Source organism: Neophocaena asiaeorientalis, unplaced genomic scaffold (assembly GCF_003031525.2).
Source record: "Neophocaena asiaeorientalis asiaeorientalis breed wild unplaced genomic scaffold, Neophocaena_asiaeorientalis_V1.1 scaffold221, whole genome shotgun sequence".
Lineage (NCBI taxonomy): Eukaryota > Metazoa > Chordata > Mammalia > Artiodactyla > Phocoenidae > Neophocaena > Neophocaena asiaeorientalis.
Window position 1 is genome coordinate 93,529 of NW_020173766.1, and position 17,641 is coordinate 111,169.

The window sequence follows — 17,641 nt, forward strand, 5'->3', positions numbered from 1 at the left end:
CTGATGACGCCCCTTCTAACCGGCGTGAGGTGATACCTCATTGTAGTTTTGATTTGCATTTCTCTAATAATTAGTGATGTTGAGCAGCTTTTCATGTGCTTCTTGGCCATCTGTATGTCTTTGGAGAAATTGTCTATTTAGGTCTTCAGCCCAATTTTTTTTTTTTTTTGCGGTACGCGGGCCTCTCACTGTTGTGGCCTCTCCCATTCCCCCCTGATTTTTAAGAGAGGAGATGTGGGAACACCACAAGAACTACGAACCCTGCATTGCACCCTAACGCACAATGACCACGCCTAGTTCCAAAGACTTCTTTTAGGACCCGACTGTCACTATTAGACTGTCCCAGTCCTAACGCAGCTTCAATGCAGGATTAAAGACATGCTGCAGCTATATTATATTTTACAGATTTTAAGTATCCTTTGTTGGCAAATTGTCTTCGTTTTTAAATGACTGCATGAATAGGACCATTTTATATTCAAATTAAACTAGGTTTTAGTAGCAGGTTTATCCTAACATAAAAACGTCAGAAGAATCAACAAGGAGAAAGCCACAAGGAAGTTGTGATCCACTCAACATTTCCATAAAATACGCTGTGTGCGTACTTTTCGGAAATAATGATAAAAGAGGATTATAATATAATTACATTTTACTGGAACTCTATAAATCAGAAAAATCAAGAAACTGAATGAAGTTGGATGTGTTTATTATAAAAAAGAAATTGCCTTTTCTACTGAAAAACAATTTTTAAAGACTAATCTTAAATCAACACATCACAACATGCACATTCAAGTGGGGATTGCCATTCTGAAGCAGTCTGCTTGCATGACTAGAGATGTGGTCTTTGGCCTGTCTTTCAGGCCTACAGAATCCTCATTTGTTCATTCAGCAAACATCTGTGTGCACACCGTGAGCCAGCCCCTTTCTATTCACTGAGGTTATAATGGGAATATGATAGTCCTTTCTGCCAAGATGCTTACATTCTAGCAATATGGGAAAGCCAAGTCTCAGGTGAGACCCCCCCCGCCAACCTCGGCTGAGAATCACGAGGCTGGTGTCACCGTATGGCTTATAAACTGGTTTGCAGATAGTTTCCAGGACAAGCAGCCTCTTCGGGTGAGCGAGCCCTTGGACAGCAACTTCGTGTGTGCGTTCCTCATCTGGTCTATGTGCCAAACACACCCCATACACAGTGCCTTGGGTATAGCAGATACACTATGCTGAATGAAGAAATTTGTTAAAATCGGTCATTTCTCAAATTTGTACTTCACATATTAGAAGTCAGCTGCCGGAAAACTTCCTCCCCAAAATTAGCAAGGTTGAGCAACGGGACATTACGTCTGTTGGGCAGTAGTGCTGTCCTGTTACCTACAGCAGCTTGAGAGGAGTTGGTGGTCAAGGAGGGCCGGCTAGAGTGGTACTGGACACCACTGCCTTCCCACGGTCCGCTGAGTGGCTCAGACCACCGCCGCCAACCCCTGGGAGGGGCGAGTGGTTATGATTTCCTCTGTCTGTCCATAGCGCCTGCTACAAATAGTCCTGTGCGAGGAAGCAACCAGCTCCAGCGAGCTCCTTCCACTTCGACCTGTCAGCCTCACAGAAGGCCGTCACCATCGTAGTGTGGCGGTTATGCGGAGTGTTTGTATGATGGGCTTAGACACACAGCAAAGCTGCCACGAAGCCTGAGACCTTCAGACACCTCCAACTGTCTTTCTGCTTTAATAAATGAAAAGCTGGCACCTGTGTTTTATGGTTGTAATCTTTCAGCAGGTGTGCTTGGTTTTCCAGTTCTGAGTTGGCTTCATTGGCTGGAGCTTCCCGTGGGCTCCAGGTCAAGCATGGCAAGGAGCATCACCCCATCCCACCCCTGGATCTCTGTCCATCAGTGGATTTGACCTCTCTACACTGGAGCTGCTCCTCCTCCACTCTGGTCAGCTTGTCTCAAAGTGAGGTCTGGTCAAGGGGCTCTAAGTGACTTTGAGAAAAGGGAAATAATCAGGGCCTCCAGCACCCACACCTCACACATTTTAGATGCTCCAAACAAATCTCTCTTCATTTGACAAATGTTTACTGATTGTTTACTATGTGTGATTAACAAATATTGTGGCTTTAGAATTATCATCACGACCAAGACATGGTGCGCCTGCAACACAGTTCCTTCTGCCCCGTTCCATATGGCCCTCCTGTTACAACTGCAGTCTAAGCCCAGCATCCTCTTGGGACATGGAGTGTTCCTCTACTCAATTCTGTATGATTACTACAGACAACCCAAATAGCTAATGTCCCTTTCAATGTTTGTTTTATAAAATCCTATGAAAGACATGCAAATGTGTTTCTCCAAAACGAGACCCTTTGTGAATTCCTCTCCGCTCTTGTACACAAGATAAGTAAAAAATCTCTGTGGTTAATGGAGAGGCACCAACCGATGTCCTTTCGTGAAATAACTTGTAGGGAACCTGGTCAGCACATAATGTCCAGCTGCCAGTTCCTTCAGGTCTGCCTCCACTGCACGGTGCAACCCTGGCCAGAGCCACGTGACCCAAGGTCCATTCCCCTGCGTCCAACGCCTGGAAGGGGGGTGTAGAGGGTGTCAGCCTGTCGGGGGTGCTCTGATGGGCAGCATCCGCTCCAGAGCTTCCTGCCAGGCTGGCAACGCCTGTTGGGTTTGCTTCTCAGTTTGACTCCTCCCTCTGCCCAAACCTGTTTCCCCCAACTTCCCTTCTTAGTTGTTGATCCCTAATAGACATCTCACCCCCCAAATTCCAGCTCAGCATCTGCTTCTAGAGAAGGCAGGCTGCAACAGTCTTTTCACCAGGGGTTGGCAATTACAAGAGCGCATTTGAGACCCTCCGGGTAAAGAACACGGGGTGTCCAGAGCTACAGAGAATTCTGTGAGCATCCGTCACAGAACTCATCTCAGGAGGCTGCCTGATCTTAATTCAACCCTCAGCAGACCTTCGTGCACACCCGTGGCCTGCCAGGCCCCACGGGTACAGGACAGACAGTCTCCCCTCATGACCTTCCAGCCGTCATCTCCTGCTTGCTTGCTCTGTACCAGGTAGACATGGTAACTCACCCCGTTTTACAGATGAAGAGGCTGAGCTTCAGAGATCAGGAACTCGCTAAGCATCACGCCATTAGTAATCGGCAAGGCTAGGACACGACCCTGGGCATGTCTGGCACTCCAGCCTTGGCTTCTGCCCATGACGCTGTCCCGCCTTGCCTGACATGGTCAGACATATCAGCCATTGCTTTGGAGGGTCGACCAACAATTTGCCAAGTACCAGGTTGAGTACCAGGGGATGCCAAGATGGATGGGCACAGCCTTGGCCAGCACTGCTTCATATACCACTGCATACAAACTCTAAATGATGACATGTGACAGCTGAGGCCGTGCTGAGCCCTCCTCCGAAAGTGGGCCATGCGGGAGGACCAGCACAGGACAATGTCATCATCCTCACAGACTCAAGAAGGTTCCTCCCTGCTCCCTCTCCCGGGCTCCTCCCCAAACACATGCCGTTGTGGAGCCTCAAATTCTGTGTGAAGGAGCCACAGATTCCGCTGCAGGTCTGCAGACGTGCAGGTCCGTGGAGACTGCACCCAAACCTGGCCAGACTTCCGGACACCCACCTGTCCTCCTCAGCCCACTCTGTCCCCACCTGTCTTTCCTAGCTCCTTTCTCACAAACAGACTAGACCATCCGCCAGCTGAATGCCACCAAGTGTGTCAATACCACATGGAACAGAAGAATCACGCTGCCAAGGCCTACTCAAACTCCTGACTCACACCATCATGAGATATAATAAAATGGTTATTATTGTTTTAAGCCACTGAGTTTGAGATAATTCGTTATGTAGCAGTTGATAAACAGAATGCTGAGAAGCCAACAATTTCTGGCGTTAGTCTTTCAGAGCCAACACAATAACGGGACCGTCCCGGGTGAACCCCCCGGAGCATACGGCAAAGACCCAGCATTAAAGAAGAGGCTGGACGAGGTATCAGACAGTTCACCCTGCAGTTCTCTAGGTGACTGTGGCTGGATCCCCACCAGTCAAGTTTCCTACCCCACGTCCTGAGGTCTGTGGTCAAGCACCACCTTCTCCTCCAGGCCTTCCCTGCCACGCCTCAGTCCTCCCCCGCCGCCCCCACCCTCCGCTTTTGTTGTTCTCCACAGCTCTTAGCACCACCCGATACACAACAATTGTAAACTCCACGGGGTAGGGATTGTTCTTCTGTTCTGTTCACTGCTATTTGCCTAGCACCTACAATAGGCTTCACACATGACAGACAAGAAGCGTGTGTCAAATCAATCAGTGGGCCCTCCAATTTCAAATACTTGGTCTCATGAAGCACCCATCCTCGTGAAACCCTGTACCTCGGGAAAATACAGCAATTGACAACAATACTTTAACAACCTCATTCAACAAAAACTTACAGAACATTTTCTACGTGTCAGGCACTGGGCTTAGGTGATGCTGAGCAAAAGCAGACACGGGCCCAGCGCTCATGAAGCTCACAGTCCACAGGTGACAGACCCTAATCAGACTGTCACAAAGAGATGGTTTTAAGATGTTAGAAAGTGCGTTACAGGAGGCTCTGACCTACTCGGGGGATGGGAGACAGGGAAGGTTTCCATGAGAAACTGACATTGAGCTGAGAGCTGAAGGATGAGCAGGAATCACCTACAAGAAGAAGGGGAGGGAGGGCGTACTGGGAGGAGGGAGTGGTACGTGCAAAGGCCCTGTAGCACCCATGCCTATGCCAGGCTAAGTACGTAGGAAAGTGTCCCTGCCATTGCGTTGGTTCAGGTTATCTCCACTCATGTCCTCTTCTCTTTAAACTCTTTAATTATGGAAATTAAAAAGCTTACATAAATGTAGAGAGAAGAGCATAATGAACCTCCACGTACCCATCACCCAGCTTCAACAGTGATCAACATTCTCCCCATTCTTACCCCGCCTATACCACCCAGTCTCTTTTCTTCTTTCTTTCCTTTTCTCTTCACTCTTCGTTTCATTTGCCCCCCTTCCTTCCTTTGCTCCTCCCTTCCCCTCTTTCTTCCTCCACTCCTACCTTTCTCCCTTAGCTCCTTCCTTTATCTTTGCTAGAGTATTTTAAAGCAAGTCCAAGACATCACATAAGTTCCCTCAAAAATCATGCTCTTATCCTTTCAAAGCTCCAGATATAAACAAATGAATGAATGAATGAATGAATGAATACTGGATGGAAACTTCCTAACTGGCTGGGCCACTCCTTACCAAAGGGACCAAGGGAGATACAGAGACAGTTAGGAATGAATGAGCAGACTCTAAAAGGTCTCACACTGTGGGCGACACCTTCTCAGTGGGACTAACAATATAGGGAACTCAGAATACCCTGGGAGACTAACAAAGGCAGAGTGAGCCCCAGTACTTTCGTTCAACTTTTGGAACCAGAAAGCCTCTAAGGGCCAGAAGAGATCTGACTCACTGAGACAGTGTGGGACCATCAGCTCTAATCCTCATTGGTGCCACTGAGGCAGGGAAGTGATTATCACAGTTCAGGAGCTGAAAGAAGACTCTGGCTTCTTTCACTGTTGATTGGAGGTTATGAGCGTGAGGGAGGTCAGACTGGGGAGAAAGGTAGGGGTTTCCTCAGACCCAGATGATGAATTTAGATTCTATTCCACTGCCAGGGATAAGATATTTAAGTGGGAGTGTGACTTGATCTGACTCATGTTTTAAAGATCTCTAAAGCCCCTGGGTGAAGAAAGGTTGGCAGGGGTTCTGGGAGTGGGAAGGAAAGGGTAGAAGCAGAGAGACCAATCAGAAGGCTGCTGCAGTTGTTCAGGAAAGAGACGATGGTGGCTGGGCTCAGGGTGATGGCGGCAGAGGTGGTGGAGGAGGTGGATGACTTTGAGACTCATTCTGGAGTAGAAGCAACAGGCGCGGGTGAGGGTTGAGAGAAAGGAAGGAATCAAGGATGAGGTTTTGAGCTTGAACTTCCGGGCGGTCGGTGGTGCCACCACTGGGGAGGGGAGGATTAGTGGAGAAGAAGCTTGGGGGTAGAAATCAAGAGTTCCATCTAGGGTCATCCTAGCTCTCCCCGCAAGATTGGAGTTAGAGAAAAGATGCAAATCTGGAGGTCACCCACATGAAGATGACAGTCATGCCCATGGGAACTGCTAAGATCAAGACAGAGTGGAGAGGACGAGGGCTGAGGGTAGGGCAGGATGTGGCTCTAGGAACCCACTATTAGAGGCTGGATAGAGGAGGAGCCTGCGTGGGGGACCAAGCAGCGCCCACTCAGGTAAGAGAAACGGGAGAGGAGTGTCACCGTGGGAGGCAAGCAAGGGGGGATCAAGGAGGGATCAACTGTGTTGAGATGCTTAAAGTTGGAGGATGAGGGCCGGGAGCGTGTCTGGACTTGGCTCCACAGCGGCTGCCTGTGGCCTCGATGTGAGTGCCTTCTGACGCCTCGTCAGGGCAGATTAGGGCTGCGTGAGAAGCACATGGGAAGTGAGGATGTGGAAAGGGGATGTATAGACAACACTCATGTCAGATCTGCTGTGATGAAGTATAAGGGGTCATCCAATGAAACAATTTTTTCGATACAGTGTTCTCTTTTTGTCTCACTCACAATTACGTGAAAGGAGTGCTGTTAGAACGTGCCTGTGCTCTGTTCAGCTATGTCCCCGTTACTGCTGCCACAAAGCTCTGCGGTATAAAACAGTAACCGTTTACAGTGCTCCCCATTGTGAGGGTCAGGAATTTGGAAGGGGATTGGCTGGGCGTGTCTAGCTTGAGGCCTCTGGCCGCTGTCAGATGCTGGCTGGGGGTGTGGTCACCCGAAAGCTGCACTGGGAGGGTCAGGCCACTGGGCCAGAAGCTGCGCGGCCTGCCAAGTAGGGTGCCAAGCCATGGTCCCTCAGCACAGGGGTCGCACGTAGCAGCTGGCTTCTCCTGAGCAAGGGTCCAAGAGGACCAGGGGGAAGTTGTATGTCTTTTTCTGACCTGGCACCAAAAGTCAGTCACATAGCATTACTTTGGCTGCTCTCCCCAGTCAGAGCAGTGCCAGGCCAGCCCAGGTTCAAGTGGGGGAGTGGCCCCAGACCCACCTCTTACGGGAGGAATGTCTAATAACTTTGGGTTGTGTTTCACAACCACCAGAAGCTGCTATTCTGTAAATTAACTTGTCTTCAATGATCCCAACTGCTCAATCCCTCAACTACCTAGCTGACTGATACCCAGAGAGGAGAGGAAAAGGGGTTGGACAAGGTGTATGCAGAGAGCTTTCTTGATAACAACAGCTATCACATTTCTGAGTGGCTCTTTATGGGAAACACTCCATAAGGCCCTTTTTGTTCTTATGTGGTTCCCACAGCATCCTTATGAAGTAGCTACTGTTATGTCTCCCATTTAACAGATGGAGAAAGTGGGGCACAGAGTACCCCCCATCACCACAAGCCATAGCTAGCAGGTAGTGGTACCAGGAATCCATTCAGGCCTTCTTGATACTAGAATCTGACCTCCTAGATACTACTATACTTTTTCCCCAAATGGAGTTCAAGTACTTTTGCTCCAGTGGTCGAACTCCCACCATGGAGCCTAGGAATAGCTCTCTTCTCACGTGGGTCGAGTCAGGATGGTACGGTGGCCCCAGATGGGCCAGCCCTGAGGTCGGGGGAGCAAGAGGCCTGATCAGATTGTGGCTTGCTCCCAGGCCCTCCCGTTCTGGCTTCATGTGGTCATGCTCACAGGAGCAGTGGCCCTCTGGTGAATGTAGGAAGAGATGAACAACTCTGTTATGACCTGAGCTCGGAGGAACTGGGCATTTGGTTGTTTACTGGGAAACTGAGATAACCACAAACTGAGGTGAATTTGTTCTTCTGATAAATTCGTTTTCAAATTTTAAAAGTTAAACTGGCATGCGGTAAAAACAATTGTATGGTACAAAAAGTTATAAGAGAAAAGTAAAAGCCACCATCTCCAAAGCCCCATTTCCACAGGCAGTCATTCTTCAACCCACCCACCTTGAATATGCTCTTTCCTGTGTTTTGCTGTCACAGACAATGTGTCCATGAAGAGTCTTGTGTGTATCTTTGTACACAGGGATGAGTGGATCTGGAGAAGGCCTGTATTTTCCTGAAGGAGAGTGAGAATCGGGGTGGAGGGAGAAGTGCAAGAAGGGAAGATCGAACTGACTCTGCGGTAGAATGATAGCAAAAATAGTCCGAATTCTCCACCCCTTGTCCCCAAAGCCTTTACAATGTGACCCTGCAGTTCCTCCCATCAAGGAGTCCCTTTCCCTATACCTTGAACCTGGGCTGGCCTGTGACTTGCTTTGGTCAACAGAGTGTGGTTGAAGTGAGGCTGTGCACTTCTGAGACTAGGTCTCCCAAGGCTTGTGTACTCCTTGCTCGCTTGGAAACCTGCCCAGCAGGCGTCTGAGCAAGCCTGGGCCATCCTGCTGGGGGAATGGGAGACTGTGAGGGGCAGAGCACAGTCATCTGGCCAAGGCCATGCTAGCCCAGCCAGCCCCAGGGGACCAACCAACTGACCACAGACATGGGAGTGAGCCCAGCCAAGGTCAGTGAGCAGCCAGCCAGCCCTCAGATGTGAGAGAGCACAGCTGAGATGAGCGGAACTGCCTAGATGACACACAGCTGATGGAGGGCAGACACATCAGTGAGCCCAGCAAGAGTGAGTCCAGAAGACCTTCTAGTCAACCTACAGATGTGTGAGCGAAATGAATGCTTAGTGGTTTAAGCCACCGGTTTTGAGACTGTTCATTATGCAGTGTTATTGTGACAATAAACAACTGATAAAGCCTCATGTATGGAAGATGATACACAGTAAGGGCCTGAAGGTTAAGAGCTGCCATAGCATAGCCTGGTATATGGAAGGTTGTTTTTTAATCACTGGAGAATCTATGTTCTAGTGAAATGGTAACGGTTTGGAGAACCGCAGCCGTCTCAGCCTAGTAGTAACCTCTTCTCCAAATGGTTCTAACTTATCAAGTTCCCTGGGTCTTTGGTTTCCTCATCTGGAAAACGTGGCTGACTTATGGCAAGAGCCTATTAAATTAGATATGCTGCTATTAATTATATGTTATTATTAACAAATCAGTGCTGCAACGAGATGATCTTTGTATTCTTTTCCATGAAGACCTGCCAGAACCCAAAGGTCCTTAACCTTTTTTTTCCCCTCACGCACCCCTCTGACAATCTGACAAAGCCTATAGCCTCCTTTTCAGAATGTTTTAAAATGAATAAAATAAATAGGATTATAAAGGAAACCAATTACACTGACGTATAATTCTCTAACTATTAAAACAAATTTGTGAACTAGCAACACACATGCCTCTTTATGAACACGTTAAATAAAATCTACCAGCAGGCCTAATGACAACCTTCATTTCATAGTGGAAGTCAGCATAAATGATATTTTGAGCGTCTGCAACAACTTTCGTGTAACTTGAAAATATCTGTCATCTCCACCAGTGACCGAGTCACAGGTCTTGCTAATACATACTAGTGTGGCATGTAGTCTATATCCATAATTGAAGGAAGACCTACGTTTTAATTAGATAATAGGGGAAAGATGTCATTTTCCAAGTTCATAGACCTTCTGAATTCTGTGTATGGACCAGCTTAGGAACCCAAACCCTTTGGTACCAAACTCATATTTCTTCCTCTAATTCTTAAATTGTGGACACATATGGGACTACTTTGGATTTGGGGGAGGGAATGTCTTTCCATTTACAAATGACGCCAGTTAACAACATGTCCCTTGAATACAAATACAAGCCATAAAGAAGAAAATTATGATTGTAAAAAGATTTTACCTGTAGAATAGTTTCATATCAGGTGATTCATTTAGAAATATCTTCCTCTCCAAGAATGAAATTTCCACCACTGCATCCTAGTGCTTGGATCAGTGGATTGAGGGATAGGTCCTGGTTCCAAGATTTGAGGGTCACTGGCAGAGTTAAATTAGAAGACATATCCATTAGCTGATTTTATCCCTCTCCTCAAGTTCTAACCAAAATGGTGACACAGTAGTGATCATCAATGACTTTCTGGTGTGGTCCATGGATCACCTCCACCAGAATCACCTGGCCGACTTGTGAATGAACCAGACCTGATGAACCAGAGTTGATGTGGGGAGTGCCCATGACTCTGCATTTTAATGTGCCACCAGGTAACCCAAATAAGAGGACTTTCTTCTAAGAAACTCTATGCTACTTGCTTTGTATTTACTGACACTTAATAAATGAACAGTTTGACTCTGGAGCAAAATTGAGCCCTGGGTGAGTCTTGGGCTTTTCCTGATAGCTTAACACCTGAACCCTTGATCCTAAGGAGCCTGTGTGCCTGATCTGTGCCTCATGGGTCCCTATCCCTCTTCCACAGGGTCATCTTGGGGGTGTGAACGTGTGATCCTCTTGCTGAGAACACCCAACAGTCCTGTGGGGTCCTTGCTGGTGGAGAAGGGCTGTCTTTACAAAGACCTTTGGTTCTACATATGGACCCTGTGTATCGTGCAAAGGCCACTTGGAGGGCTGACCTGCTGCCACACGCAAGGGCTGTTTGGTGAAAGCACGTGGGGCCTTGAAGTCAGAGGGACAAACTGGATTACCTTCTCCGTGTCTGCATTCACTGCCTTTGGTGTCTGTTCCGTAAACCCGCCATTTCCCCACTGCTCCTTTCCTCCCACGAGAAAGGTGGCTTCTGCTAAGCTGGCCTGCGGTGTGGCACCCCTCGAGGCCTCCTCCGGAAAGGCCCTCCCTGCTGCTGGTCCTCTTTTCTGACCCCTTCGTCACTCTCCTATCCTTTCACCCTCCCCCACCCCCCACCCGCTTTCCTTTCTCACGCCAGGGAGAAGACAACGCCTGACCCACTGACCTGGCAGACGGATGTGTGACCTCCCAGGAATGGTGTCCTTCTCTCCTTGAGGCTCAGTCAGAGGCCACCTTGGGAGTGGAAAGCTGGGAGGCCTCCCTGAAATCACCTCCCCTTTGAGGATTCTGTGGAGCCACAGGCCCAAAGCCAAACCTGCTCTGGAAATGAGGCCTTCCTTGGGGAAGGGCACTCACGCTTCTCAGCTTTGGCGAGGCCTGGCTCCCTTTGTTCATTTTTGAGCTAAGAAGACTACTCATTCCAGGCTGCATATGGGGCTGCCAAGTCTGCGATAACCTCAGCACGAACCTGCCAGGAGGTGTGAGGAAGCTACACCAGCCTCCATCCTCCCCCAGGGCTCGGGGGATGGGGGAGGGACCAGGAGACACACATCAAAGACCAGAGGTCAGCAATCACACTTCTGACTTCTGCTCGGCTTTACCATCTTTCTTTAGAAACCAGCAGGTGTGGAAAAAGTAAAAGGCTGACCTTTCTTTCAACCCTAACCCACTTTGAGCGGCTTTCATAATAGCTCGCTCTCCCCTGGGTTTTGATGGCTTCGGCTTCAATCTCTCCCCCCGAAAAAGTCCGTTTTCTCATCTCGGGCGACAGGTTTCACCATCTATTTGCTTTTCAGATGTGCGTGCGTGGCGGGCCCCACTTGCCAGATTTTTCCCACGCATCTTCAAACCGAAAGGGCTGACCCTGCAGACAGTGTCCTTCTGAGTCACCTGGGGAAATCTCTACGTTCTCCAGCACCACGCGGCGACCAAGCGGAAGAGGCGTGGAACCGAGCGCCACGGCGCGTACGGACGCCGAGATGGGCCAGAATGCCTGGAATCGAGTGGGGGCTGGGAAACCCTGGAGCGGAGGATTGGTTTGGTCACCTTGGACTACTCAGCGGTTCAGCAGGTGGGGTGAGGTGCACAGGGATTCTGCCACGAAGGATCCCAGCCCAGATAGAGCAGCCTGCACATCCATGTGTCCCCGTCGGTTCTCCTTCTAGGCCCAGTCCACGTGGCCACCTGAGTCTCGGGAGGGACTGTCCTATTAATAAAGAAATCCTTCTGCTGTGCTGTTTTGGGCACTTGGATGAACCACTCTTCTGTTACTGGACAGTAAGAGGCTTGACTTGAAGGTATAGGGGGTTGTGAGGGGTCGGATCTAGTGACCAGCTCACCTCCATTCTCCCCAAACCTCCCCTGCAGGCTTGCCCTTTGTCCTTCTCTGACATGGGGGTTTTGGGAGTTTGTCTCTGGCCAAGTTGGCCAGTGGGATTGTTGATGGCTTAGAGCTGACCAAGGCACCGAGTGTCCTCGCCGATTCAGAGGCTGGCGAGCTCTCTCGTGCCTGGCACAGTGCTGGCTGGATGCTGTGAGGTGAGGCAGAGGGAGATGAAGATGCAAGAAACACAGGTCCTGGCCCTAGCGGGAACAATCCGATTACGGAAAGTAACTTATTCCTGAGTAACTGATGAAAGATGAGGCCACAGGAGAATCTGGGGGGCAGGGGGAGGGTTGGAGGGAGGTGGAGGGAAGGGGGACTGGGAGGAGCTCTGTGGGGCACAAGGCACTCAGGAGAGGTGAGTGCAGATGGACTGCCCAGCTCGAGCTCAATCTGCCCGGTGGAGTGACTGGGACATGCACCCCGGGGCCTGTGTCCAGGCTCTTTGCTGATCCTCTGTACTGCCTCGTGCTGGCAGTCTTGCCCAGATTTATATCCAGATTCACTAACTGTGGTTTTAGGTCACCGTGACCTCCTCCCCCACCCCATTATGCTGGTAAATCAGGTCGCTCTTTGCTCAGTGTGCTCTTTGAGGACCAGGGGAGGGCTGCGGAATTTTGCTGAAAGCAAAAGCTCACCTGGCAGAGGGCAGTGGGTTGGTGCATTGCGATGGCTCAGGCAGGTCTGGACACAGGCCTCAGAGCAGACTGTGGGTCCAGATATCAGGCCATGTGGCAACTGTTCAGGGCAGCTGCTGGCTCAGGCCCTTTTGAAAAGTCATGGTACAAGACGTGTCCCAGAAGGGCAGCTCGACCCTGACTCTGCTGTGGGCAACTTCATCGCTTGCCTTATGTCTCAACAGAATGAAAGATGACACTACTGTCAATGACATAGTGTTTATTTAAATCCTGAGGTTAAAAATAAAGACATTCCCAAATGGTGCAGCAGATGCTATAAGGAATATGTTTTAGGATACAAAAGTTCATCACCCCTGCTGTGCAGGTAGAGTGTTGACACTTGATGTGCTTCTGGGTAATTCTTTGGCAGATAAGAATGCGATGGGTTTCCAGACCCGCTATCCCATAGGGCTGCAAGAACTGAGGATTAGTCAATTAAAGTGCAATTCCGATTTGGAAGCCATCCAACTGAGGCTTCACTGTTGCTCTGCAGCCACCAGGGGCAGGATCATCTCTGGATAACACTTGTCCTAAGGTTCTAAGGAAGCCTTTTTATCAGAAATGCCTCCCCAAATTTAAAGATGTACTTTATTATTTTGAAAAAGTGCTTAAGAGAGAAAAGGCATTAACTCAGTCTTTCCTGTTTCCTTGGAAGAAGCACAATGAAAAGAGAGAAACTTACCCAAGGTTCCACTGAAAAGTACGTTTCAGGTAAGCATTTTGTAAATGTGGATGGCTGACTCCAGTCTCTGGGCAACCCTTGGTTCTGAGGATCACAGATGGTGGCTCTGCTGATTCTCAAAACCTCTGAGTCAAGGATGGGATTCTCCCATGTAGAGTCACCAAGGTGGGCTTCTGAGATTGAAACTCCTGTAAAACCACGTCAGTGGACATCTAACCAGTATCATAAAACAGATTGAGATTTCATCCCCAAATGGGGATTTCTTTTCATGTGAGTCTGGAATGACTTCACCACCGAAGGTGAGTGACAACCGAGAACTGCCAGAAAAACCATCCCCTCTATTTTTGAACTACATAGTGTGGCTTTTCATGTCTACTTTCTAAACCCTATGTGGTGTTTCAGTTCCAGATTCCTGCTTGAGAATTTCCTTGCCTGCTCTTGGTCCAGTAGACCTGGAGTAGGTGGGCTCCAGCCAGAAGCGCTCTGCAGAGGCCACGCTTTCTCCCAAACACCCTTCCTTGAGGTTTATGAGTGTGCCTGACAGAGGCTGTGTTCATGGGCGAGGGTGATCAGTGGCTTCTGAGACAGTGGTGAGCAAGGTGGCTGGTGTCGACACTAAAGAGTGACGGTTATTCAGAGAGCTGGGCCATCAAGGGGCTGCTGGGGTTTTGTTTTTGTTTTTAAATAGTGATCTGAGACCCCAAGGATGTTTCCTTCTTCTTGACTTCTAGTGTAATTCAGTCTACTGGGTGGAGCCACCACTTTCAATAGCTTTCATTGTCGTTTGCATTAAAAAAAAAAATACTGCAACCCCAAAGCCTCAGTAAAATTGGGAACCTGTTTAAAATAAGAAAGCTATTTATAGGAGCCATACCTAAATATGGCTGCAAGCATACCTGCAGCCATACACATTCTCTAGCCGCATAGTGCACAGCAAACCTGAGCTCACACAGCAGAGGAACAAAGGACAAGAGTCCATTCAACACAGAAAATAAATATGCTGCAGAAGCGGGGTGTGACCGGGGGTCGGGGGGCAGGTCTCTGAACACAGCAAAGGCCTTTTTGCACAGCTGCAGTCACCTTTTGTTGTGGTGCCGCTAGAGGCCCACGCTCTCCTGCGGGAGTGGCTCTGGGTTGGCTTCACAAGAGCCAAGTGATTTTTTAAGCTACAGTTGGGCTGAGTGACGGAGGTTCAGAATCAGCCTCAGATGGAATGTTCCAGGCCTTTCGCAGGAAACACATCAGCTACTCTCGAAACGCTGGTTCTAGCTGCAGGTGACAGTGGTGATACCAGCAGAAGGCCATCAGCTTGGCCAGTCTCCACGGTATCCTGGGAAAGCTAAGCACCCAAACCAAGATCCCAGACTGCTCTGGGTTCTTTTGTTAGTTTCTCTCATGTGGTGGACTAGCTACACCTGATTATCCAAGAGGGTGGGTGGCTTTAAAGGCAGGATCATTTGCCCTGGAACAACCTTTAGGCTGTGTGGCACCCTGTGAGGACAAGCACGAGGCTAGGAAGTCTCTGGGGGCCTGGCTATTTCCGTTTTGGTGCTGAGCACTGTCAGGACCTTGCTCGAGGAGATGCTAGAGACGTGGCTTTCTGCCACAGGCGGCTGCTCCCAGGAAAGACAGCACAAGAGGGCCAGCTTTTCTCTGTGCTAATCTCTCTGGAAGGTTCTGTTCACCATGGCCCAAACCCCACTTAAAGTGACTGGGAGTGCCTAAGTCTCCTGTTTAAATCAAAGCTCTAAATCCATCGCCAAAGTCATTTCCTCCTGCCCCTGCCCCACGAGTCCTCTCTGCTGGTGCATGGTGGGTGTGGGGTCTGAGCTGAACTTGGCCTGGGGTTCCTGACCCATTCTCCAGCTCTCAGAACTGGTCAGACCAGGCTTGGGAACCACGAGATAAAGCTTCAAGGTGGTGTGGCTTGGCTTAGTCACCAGCCAGCACTCAGACCCACAGTCACCCTGCCCGGCGCCCTCTCCCTTGTCCCCAGCCAAGGTGGGCTGCTTTGTCAGATGTTCTACTCACTGTGAAAAGTACCTGGGACCTGACTGCCCTGTGAACAGGGCACAAAAAGGCCATCAAAGGTGAGCCCTCTGTGGTGGGAGAAGAGGGCCACAGAGAACAGGAAGACTATCTCCTCTCGTCCTGGAAAAGGACAGAGGAGTCATTTGCCCCAGAGGGAGGCAGCTCACGGGTGTCAGGTGCAGGCTGAGCAGCAGGAAGTGGGCAAATGGGGTGTAGGGAATCTGGTAGGTGGGGAGGGGGGATCAAGAGGTGTGCAAGAGCAGATTCATGAATTATGCCTGTTTACACTTGAGTTACCAAAGACTTCTGTTAAGAAGCCCCAATTTTTAAAAGTGGTTCCTACCCTGATTTATGATCTCTAGTAAACATATCTGCAGGTGAGGCAGAAGCTCTTATTGATATAAACAAAGACAGGCTGTCAGCTAAGGAGTGAGCCCTACAGGCTGATGCACAACCCTGCGTTTTGGTCATGGCGTTGACATTACCCAGCATCTGGGCTCTGGCCGTCCGCAGACAGACAGCACTGCAGGCCCTCAGTAGGTGGGTTCTGTTCCCTGGATTAGCTTCAATTCTGATTCTTAGGGTGATGTTTTGAGCTGTTGAGAGGTCTGGCTGAGTGAAGGGCTTTGCTTGAGGACAGAATTGCCCAGACAGAAGGGCCAGGAGGCAAGTGCAGCTGGAGGACCCTCTGAAATGGCTGAGTTCTGGAGCAGCCCTGGACTCACGGGGCAGGAAGGGACAGGGGCATGATGGAGGAGGCTGGTTGGGATCTTGGGTGGGCCCCTGGGTGCCCCGACCTCCTTTTCCTGGGAGGACTCGAGGGCCTCACAGGGTCTGGCCAGGGCATCCCAGCTCATGGTCACCCATGATGCGTGGCCCCAGGCTGGGCACAGGGGGGCCATGTCTCTCCCTGAGCAGAAGGTGGGATCCTCTCTCACCTGGGAAACTCTCCACAGGAGGCCTGGAACCAACTGTGCCCCCAGGAGAGGCCAATGGTCTCCTGAGTGTTTAAAACTTTGGCATAGTGTCCCTCTGGGTGTGAGGACAATGAAAACGTTGCTTGAGCCCTTAGAAGCCACAGGGCTAAGAGTGACGTGCATGGTGCTGAGTACGAGGAACCCAGCTCCAAGGGCAGCCAAGGGCCCGCTGCACAGTGGATCTTGATAGCTTCAGAGCAGCTGGTTTCTGTTTTTTGGGTTTTGTAAGTGCTTTATGTGACAGGAGAGGAAGAGTAGTGTTTCCTGTGGGTAATGGGAAACTATTAACATCCACGTGCTTGAGGTTACAGGAAATCACTTCCATCGTAGATCACAGGCCGGTCAACCGTTAAGTGATAAAATACTTTCTTGGAGACAAACCTGAGGAAACAGAAATGGAAAAGGAGGTGTTACCTTGAGGGCTAAAAGCCCGAGGGGCAGCAGCTGCAGTGACCTGGCACGGCGAGTCTTTGTGCAGAGACCTCTGCTCGGAAGCTGGGGCGTCTTGCAGAATGTGTGGACTCTTCCAGGCCCCCTCACCCCCATTTCCTGTCTGTCTAGCAGAGACATCTCCCTGCAAAGTATCAGGGGTCTTGGGACACTGCCACAGACTTTCCTGGGGCTTGGGTGCAGAAAGGCCCATTTGGTCTCACACTGTGAAGCCCCGCCCCCGCTTGCCTTGCTGCTCTGAAGCAGTCCCGGGGGTCTCCGGGGTCTAGGTGGTCTGGACTGCACTGGGGAAGTGAATGGAGCAGGCATGGAGAAGGACATATACGGTGGAAGTGAGCCTGGATTTCATTCTGACTGGGCATCGAAATCCATTTTGCCGTCCATGCTTTGGAAGTCTCGAGTCGGCCCCTGAGATGACCTCATTGGATTAAGGCCAGAGTGTGTCACTGCACCACGGCCGCTTCTGATGATAACTGGGGGCCAGCCTGGGGCTGCACTCTGCCCTCAACATGCCTCTACCGGCCTCTCCGTCAACACACAGTGGGGCTCTGTGAGGTAGTAAAAATGCTGGCTGCCACTTCAGAGGAAACTGGGGTTCAACTAAAACCCACAGAGGGAAGAGCAGAGCCTGTGCCTGGCTGGCCTCCACCCAGTCTCCTAACTGCTGCCCCAGAGGGGCTGAGGCCCACGTCCAGTCCGAAAGCAGCTCTCTGGACACGCTGGG

At 50.1% G+C, this 17,641-nt stretch overlaps 1 protein-coding gene across 4 annotated transcripts in view; it reads right to left on the reverse strand.

The window, feature by feature from the left end:
* Positions 1-12,982: 12,982 nt before the first annotated feature.
* Positions 12,983-17,641, reverse strand: part of FYCO1 (FYVE and coiled-coil domain autophagy adaptor 1) — a 114,728-nt gene continuing 110,069 nt past the window's right edge. For all 4 annotated transcript variants that reach the window (XM_024751399.1, XM_024751400.1, XM_024751402.1 and 1 more), the window contains exon 18: positions 12,983-16,848. In XM_024751399.1, the coding sequence (XP_024607167.1) occupies positions 16,773-16,848 (76 nt within the window). In that variant the 3' untranslated portion in view covers positions 12,983-16,772. The remainder of the gene's footprint in view (positions 16,849-17,641) is intronic.